Source organism: Chrysochloris asiatica, unplaced genomic scaffold (genome assembly GCF_000296735.1).
Source record: "Chrysochloris asiatica unplaced genomic scaffold, ChrAsi1.0 scaffold00305, whole genome shotgun sequence".
NCBI classification, from domain to species: Eukaryota; Metazoa; Chordata; class Mammalia; order Afrosoricida; family Chrysochloridae; genus Chrysochloris; species Chrysochloris asiatica.
The window spans coordinates 738,237-746,140 of NW_006408823.1; the positions used below are offsets into that span (position 1 = coordinate 738,237).

Below are 7,904 nucleotides of genomic sequence, written 5' to 3' on the forward strand. Positions count from 1 at the left end.
TTGAAGTACCCTGAGGTCCAGTGATTTTCGTACAGTGCCACCCCAGGAATTAGAGCCCAGGAAACCCTATGGGACAGCGCTCCTTTTTCTGTATAGAGGATCTCCATGTTGGAACCAATTGTTGCTGACACGCAACAACATTAGCAAAAAACAAGTCTCAATTTTTGAAGTGACAATTGCGGGGGGACAAGGAGCAAAAACATACACCAGTCATAGCCCGAAATGTGACTGGGGAAAAAAGTCATTTTTAATTTCTGCATCTGACAGGACAATAGTTCTTAGACATTCCTTGCTACAAATACGAAGCTGCTGGTGTTGATGTGTTTTATCTTCCTACTATTGAGGAGTGGAAAATAAGCAGGTTAAGCACTTGGCTGATAACCAAAATGTCAGTGGTTCAAACCCAGTAGCCATTCCACAAGAAAAAGAGGTGAGAGTCTTCTTCCGTAAAACTGTACAGACTCATTTGGTTTCTATGGAACCATTTTCAATCTGCCCTACAGAGTCGCTCTGGTAGCATAGTGGTTACGAATCAGGCTGCTAATCTCATGGTCAGCAGTTCAAAACTACCAGCTGTTCCACTTGAGAAAGATGAGGCTTTCTGCTCCCATAAAGACTTATACCCTCAGAAACCCTGTACAGGGTCAATATCAGTCAGAAGTGACTCCACGGCACATAACAACAACAACAGTAACAACAGGGCCACTAGAGAGTCCTGATGTGGCACTGTATGATAAGCACTGGACCACAAGGTCAGCAGTTCAAACTCACTAGGTGCTCCTTGGAAACTCTATACAGGGACGCCATGAGTCAGAACCAACTTGACAATACTTAACAACAACATAGGGTCTCTGTGAGTCGGAATCTACTCAACAGCACCGGGTGTAGGTAGGTATTTCTGATCATTTCCACTTTCTTCTTTCCGGTCCTTTATCTACGCTGGAGTCCTGGACTGCAAAGTCGGTTTGAATCACAAGGTCAGCAGTTCAAGCTCACCAGCCGCTCCTCAGAAACCCTATACAGGGTCGCTATAGGTTGGAACTGACTCGACGGCACTTAACAACAACAACACATCTCTGTTAGGAAAAGCTAGCAGTTCTAGCTAATACTCATCCTTTTTTGGCTTCTGGCCCAAGGGAGAACAGAACAGACAGTATCTGAATTAGATCATTTCTCCTCATTTTTAAGAAAATATCACCTTTTTTAAGATAATTTCCAAAATCCTAGCCCTAAATATCTTTCAACCTTCTCTCTTAGTGAGGGGCCATTGTTGTTCCTGTTATCGTAGTTGTTGTTAAGTGCTGCTGAGTGACAATACTTTCTAAAAATTCACATGCCCACAACTGCATACACTCCATATACCATTCCTGCTTTCGGACTTCCTCTTGGAACTTCACAGTAACAAATGTGGAGTGGTACTTATTTGCTTCTTGTCTGACTCCCCTAGGAGAACTGGTCTGTTTCATTTACCGCTGTACCCCAGCACCTGTAAATATGTCTAGCTCTCTGAGTCGAAACTGACTCACAGGCAGTGGCTTTCCTTGGAATCCTTTGGGATAGAGAACTGCTGCTTGCTCTCAAGACCCACCCTCAAGGGTCTGCAGCCCTTGAGAGCACTCCTGGGCCCTCAGACAGAACTGCTAGTTCACTAAGGTCTGGAAAAGTCACACACCTTTCTTGGCATCTTCAGCGCAGTCACACAGTAGGGACACAGCAAGTGAGTGAATGTGTAGAGAGACAGGAAAATCCCACTGCTCCACAAAGACGTGTCAGGAAAATTAGACAGGACAGGCTTCCTTTCAGTAGCCTTGTGACACAAGGAGTAAACGCATGGCTACGAGCAGAAAGGTAGGTAGTTGGACTCTACCTGCCTCTCCGTGTGAGCAAGACCTAAAGATTTCAGCCTAGTAGGCAGCCTTCCAAGGCAAAACAATTGGTGTCTATTCACCTGGAGCAACTGAAAAAGAGGGTCAGGAAGAGGACATGGACTATATGGTTAATTCCATGAACTAACTTCCCCCTTTGCCATGAGACAAGAATTGGATGGTGCCCAGATACCAATACTGTCCCTCTTAATCAAACATTCCTTAGAGGAATCATGATCAAATGGCAGGAAATGCATAGCAAACTTTCCAATTCTCACAAACTCTAGACTTTCTGGAGCTATGGAAGCTGGATAAACTTCTGAAACTACTGCCTTGAGATCTTTAAACCTTAAATCAAAAATATCCCCTCAAGTCTCCCTAACACCAAACAGTAGTTTTACTGAATTAGTCATAAAAAAGAGTCTGCACTGAGCATTATGCTCTTTTAAGAACTAACTGTGTGGGATCAAATTGACAAAAGCAACTCAGCAGATGAGCTAGGAACCTTAAGGGGCAGTAAGTTGATGTGAATGAGGAAGGAGATACTCAGAAAAGGAGGAGGAGAACTACAGCACAACTCCAAGAACGGAATCAATGTCACTAAACTGTACGTGTAGAAACCGCGGAATTGGTGTATGTTTTCCTAAAACAGCAATAAAATAAGTAAACTTTAAAGTAAAACTACAAAGATTACAGCCTAGAAAACCCTATGGGATAGTTCTACTTTGTCTCACGGGGTACCTAAGAGTCGGCATAGACTCAGCAGCATACAACAGTAACAACAACGGCTTCCTTTTATCCTGCTGGACTGGTTCCAGCATCCTCTGCTTACTCTACTGAGATTAACTTCCCCAGAGTTCTCTGCTAGTTACCTTTTAACCCCACTATGAGCAAAGGTGATACGAGGTAAAAGGTGATACCCAACATTGTAGAGAGAATTTATTTGTCACCAGCCCAAAGACACAAGGATAAAATAAATCTAAAGAAGTTGGACACCTGATTTGGTGCTATAGGATGAGCCCTGGACTTCAAATCACAGCAGCTGCTCAAACACAACTGGTTCTAACCCACCAGCTGCTCCTCGGAATCTCTACACAGGATCGCTGTGAGTCGGAATCCACTCGACAGCACTTAACAACAAGAAGGAAGTTCAGCCCCAGGAACACAAAAGGTCTTCTACCAATCATGCTATCACCTCAACTTAGCAGCTTTGTCCAACTTCAGGAGAGTCTGACGCTGTAGTTCAACAGACTCAGGAAGATTTGTGGATATACTCTGTTACTGAGCCCTGTCCATATAGGTTTTCAAAATGAGCTGAATAAAGCAAAAAGCATGGTCTTGAGGAAACAATTAAAGAAGGGAGTACCACATTTTTTAAAATTTTAATTACCAGTTAGCTAAGCCTCCAATCCAGGGCCTTATAAAATCTTTTCATTTATAAATACCCAAAGAGACTTCAAAAAGTTTGTGGGAAAATGACACTATCTTTTCACTGCATTTTCCATAAACTTTCTGAAACCCCTTTGTACAATGTACACCACTTCAAATAAATATTTAGTTTACCAAATGTATACTATTTGAGGCTAAAAAAATAAAGATGAAAGAAAAGAAAAAAGAAGTCAACAAATCCACTGTAGCAAACTTTTAGCCGGAGAGGCATCTGGCCTAAAAATTGAAAGTAAAATTACCTATAAATTGATAAACACAGACCTTTCCAAAGATTCACTGACTTGGTAATTTCCAAACGCACTTAATGATTACACCTGTCTTTCATATTTGAAATTCGAAAAATACTCTATCCAAAGTCCAACTTACGAAACGGCTGCTGTCCTCCTCTGGCTGACATACCTGATCTGACGCTGAGCAGGCAAGGCCAATCCCTCTTCGGGTCACAAAGATGCCAAATGTCACCAGGGGTTCCAGCCATACGCCCACGCCACTTTTACTTTGGACCCCCTCAACAGAAAGACCCCTGACAGCAGTGTCTGTCAAACATTTGGATCCGGTCAACACAGTATTTGAAACTTCTTGGGTCAAGGAAATGATCTCTGAAAGTCTTTTCCCACTACACCCACACATTCTTCACCAACTAAAAACAATCAATACAGTCAAGAAAATTCAAGGGCAGGAGAAACCACTCTTGCCAGATAACAAAAGAGCAAACAGCCCCGGGAACTACAGTCACTAGGGAGAGACAGTAGGAGGGATTCAGCTGCAGGCTTCACTGCAGGCTAAGCATCTACCTCCGCCTGCTCCGATTTCAACTCTTTCTGAGCACTCCCTTCCCTAGGACTTTTAACTATGTCATTACGCCATACATGCACCACAAAATAACAACCCATCTGAATAAATTTAGGCTTGTACAAATCAGTGTTACCGTCTCAACATACTTCCAAAATCCTAACCCCACTTCCACCCCTCAAATCAGAAGATTGTCGGCCAATATGAGGGCTGTTTTAGAAAGAGATGGAGGAATGAGAATTGTAGCGGACTATTCAGCAGCAATGAGCTCAAACATAGCAATAACTGTGAGGGTAGTGCAGGACTCAGCAGTGTTTCACTTTGTTGTACACCGAGTCACTATGAGTTAGGACCAACTAGACAGCACCTACAACATTTAGATTCCTTATTCTTGGTCCTGTTTATCTATATACCCCTTCCCAGACCTCAAAGGTTTTGGTCCCATATAAACCTGCTAAAATCCTGGTGTGGCGCTGTGGGTTGATGTGCTAAACTGCAAAGCCGGTTGAACTGCAAGGTCCGCAGTTCAAGCTCACCAGCTGCTCCTTGGAAACCCTGTATAGGGTCGCTATGGGTCGGAATCGACTCGACAGCATTGACTCGACGGCACTTAACAACAACAACAACAAAGTCAAATGCAGTAAGCCCCAGTCCAGTAAGAACATCAAGAAGACCAAGGAGGAAGGGGCAAGGGCCAGATTTCAGTCTGAGGGGACTGGGCATGGAGGGTGAGACTCTCCTAGGGGGATTTCTGCCTTTCAAATCATCTGGTGATCTGAGAAGTTCAAGTTCTAAAATGCTGAAGACAAAGACCAGGAATAATGAAGCATTGTGAAACAGAGAAAAGCTGAAAGTGCAAAAACATTTTAACAAAAAGAGACCTGGCCAAAAGGCAGTGTGCATTTAGAGGTATACGATCCCATCTAACTCTCCAAGTCCTGGGGGGCAGAGCTGATTTTCTTTCCCTAGTTTGACAACTGATACCTTTATGATGGCGTTGGTGAAGAATATTAAATATACCATGGACTGCCAGAGAAACGAACCTATCTGTCTTGGAAGAGGTCCAGCCAGAATGCTCCTTAGAAGGAAGGCTGATGAGACTCGTGTACTTTGGCCATGTGATGGGGAGGGACCGGTCCCTGGAGAAGAACATCATGCTTGGTAAAGTAGAGGAAAACCCCCAACAAGATGAAATGACACAGTGGCTGCAACAATGGGCTCAAACAACAATTCTGAGGCTGGCCCAGGACTGGGCAGTGTTCCGTCCTGTTCTACATCGGGTCACTATGAGTCAGAACTGACATGATGGTACCTAACAGCAAAAGTTTGACAATCTAGAAAGTGAGGACTACAGAGCACAGGTTTTATTCTTCATGCTTTTGCAAAAGAGAAGCCCTGGAGGGTACTCAAGGACCTGCAAAGGCAGTTTTTAATTTTCCAATACCTTGACATTCATGGAACGACCTTAATTCTGAGACCCATTTTAGAAATGCTAAGAGCAGATGCTAGCTGATGGCTTTCAAAGTTAGTCTGACCTTGCCCGCCCCGCCCAGGTCAGTCCTGATCACAAGGTCACTGTCTGCAGGAAATCTGGGATATCTAGGACCCCCTCCCCAGGAGAGAAAATAGTCACAGTGACCCTGAGACACAACCCCATGGGAAGGCACCACAAGAAAAAGGATCTGCCTCCAGACACAGACGCTGGAAAAAGACTGGCGTTATTTTTATTCCTTAAAACACCAACCAGACTTGGGGAAGGTGAGTAGGCCAAGAAACAACACATACCTTTCAATTGGTCAGCCACCACGCTCTGGCCCAGGCGTTCAAACACCTTCCCATCTTCCATTTCGTAGCGATCATCTAGGTACTTTGCCGTAGCCTCGGAAATATGGACCTTGCCGGCCACCCCCAGTTGCTCCATGAGGTTGGCCAAGTTCACGTCGTTGGACCACACGTCGAACTTAAACCTCCTCATGCCCAAGATGCCACACAAGACAGTGCCCGTGTGCACACCGACGCGCATGTTCACCATCTCTTTCTTCTCCTGGCAGAACTGCTCAATGGCTTTGATCATGCCCAGACCCATTTCGATGCAGCAGTAGGCGTGGTCAGCCCGGGGTTCGGGACAACCGGCCACGCAGTAGTAACAGTCGCCCAGGGTGCTGATTTTCTCGCACTTGGTTTCCTCGCACAGGCGGTCGAAGCGACCAAACAGGTCATTGAGGAGGCCCACCAGGGCATGGGCCGACTTGTTGGCACTCATCTTGGTGAAGCCCACTATGTCCGCGAACAAAATGCTGACCTCTTCAATCTGCTGCATTTTGAAGGGGCGGAAAGCGATGGGCCCTTTCTGGATGGAGGCCTTCTTCTTTCGGTTCTTGGGGCTCGAGGTGGTGTGCCTTTTGACAGAATTCTCGCTCTCGTCATCGCCCTGTTTCATCAGGTCATCGGCAATAATTCGGGGCATCACCGAGTGGATCATCCTCTCTTTGAGGGCTTTCTCCACTTCCAGGTCCTTCCCGTGCATAATGGACTGGCCCACCTTGAGGAAGGTGCTCCGCGACCTCACCTGGGACATGATGAACAGGTGGACCCCGATGGCGTGGATGCAGAGGTGGAGCAGGGCCCGGCTTAGCAGCTCCCAGGGCAGGGCTCGGGCCCCAGGGGGCGGTGGGAAGCAGTCCGTATCCCGGAAATAGTGGCCGAAAGTCTCGAATAGGATGGAATAGGCTGCTCCCAGGAAAAGGCTCAAATACAAGGGTAAGTGCATGACGGTGTAGAGCAGAAAGAGCGCTTCGATGCACATGGAGAAGCTGCCCACTTGGGACAAGCAGGGGGCAGAGGGTCCGGGGGGCTTGGTGGTGAGGGTGTGATTGACGCCGTCAGCGGGGCCTGGCAGGGGCGTCACCGCTTGGAACTGCACTGCCAGCGTCAGGACGAACACCAGGAGAGTGAGAGCCAGCGCCGTGCCCACGTAGTGGCGGGCGTACAGGCGGCTGAAGGTGAACAGAAAGAAACCCACGCACACCGCCAGGAAGCACAGGGCCGGGCCGGCCAGGACCACTAGGCGCGCAGGCATGTGGACGGCAAAGTAGACGCTCCAGAGCAGGCAGGCAACGCAGAGGTAGAAGAGCGCGTAGCGGAAGCGGCGCCGCGTCTGCGGGAAGCAGCGCTCCATGCACGCCTCCTCGAGGTTCACCGAGTCGAACTTGGGGTCCCACCAGCGGCCCGAGGCTCGCTCGAACAGCTGCGGCAGCTTCTTGGGCCGGCGCAGGCGGCCGCCGCCCACCCTGCGGGGCCCGCCCCCGGACTCCCCCGAGCTGCTGCAGCTGGACGAGATGCTGTATTTGCAGTGCTTCGGGCGGCTGCAGGACGCCAGCTGCTTGGGGTGGATCTTGACCCGCACGCTGCTGCTGTCCCCGCTGGAGTCGCAGCTCACCTCGGTGCTGTGGTGATGCAGCAGCTGCTGGTGGGGCGGGGAAGCCATGTTGCCGCGCTCTCGCCACCTCCCGAGCCGCGCCGCGCCGCGCCGCGGGGACCTGCCGGAGACAGAGCGACTTACACAGCAGTTCCCGCACGTCCGCGCGCCCCCCGAGGGCCGCGGGGTGGCTGCGCGCGTGCCAAGCGCCGGCTGCCCCAGGTCGCCCCGTCCAGTCCAGCCCCGCGCCGCCCGCAGAGACACACCTCGCGATCCGGGGCTCAGCCCGCGACACTGCGGCTCCGGCAGCGGGTCCCGAGCGCGGCGCCCGCCCGAGGTCCTGGCTCAACGCGTGCGGAGCCTTTATAGGACTCTTGGAC

General features: G+C 48.8%; 1 protein-coding gene across 1 annotated transcript in view; it reads right to left on the reverse strand.

Moving 5' to 3' along the window:
* Window positions 1–7,593, reverse strand: part of ADCY9 (adenylate cyclase 9) — a 150,675-nt gene extending 143,082 nt beyond the window's left edge. Inside the window, exon 1 of the mRNA XM_006874904.1 lies at window positions 5,892–7,593. Coding sequence (XP_006874966.1) covers window positions 5,892–7,593 — 1,702 coding nt within the window. The remainder of the gene's footprint in view (window positions 1–5,891) is intronic.
* Between the last annotated feature and the right edge of the window lie 311 nt (window positions 7,594–7,904).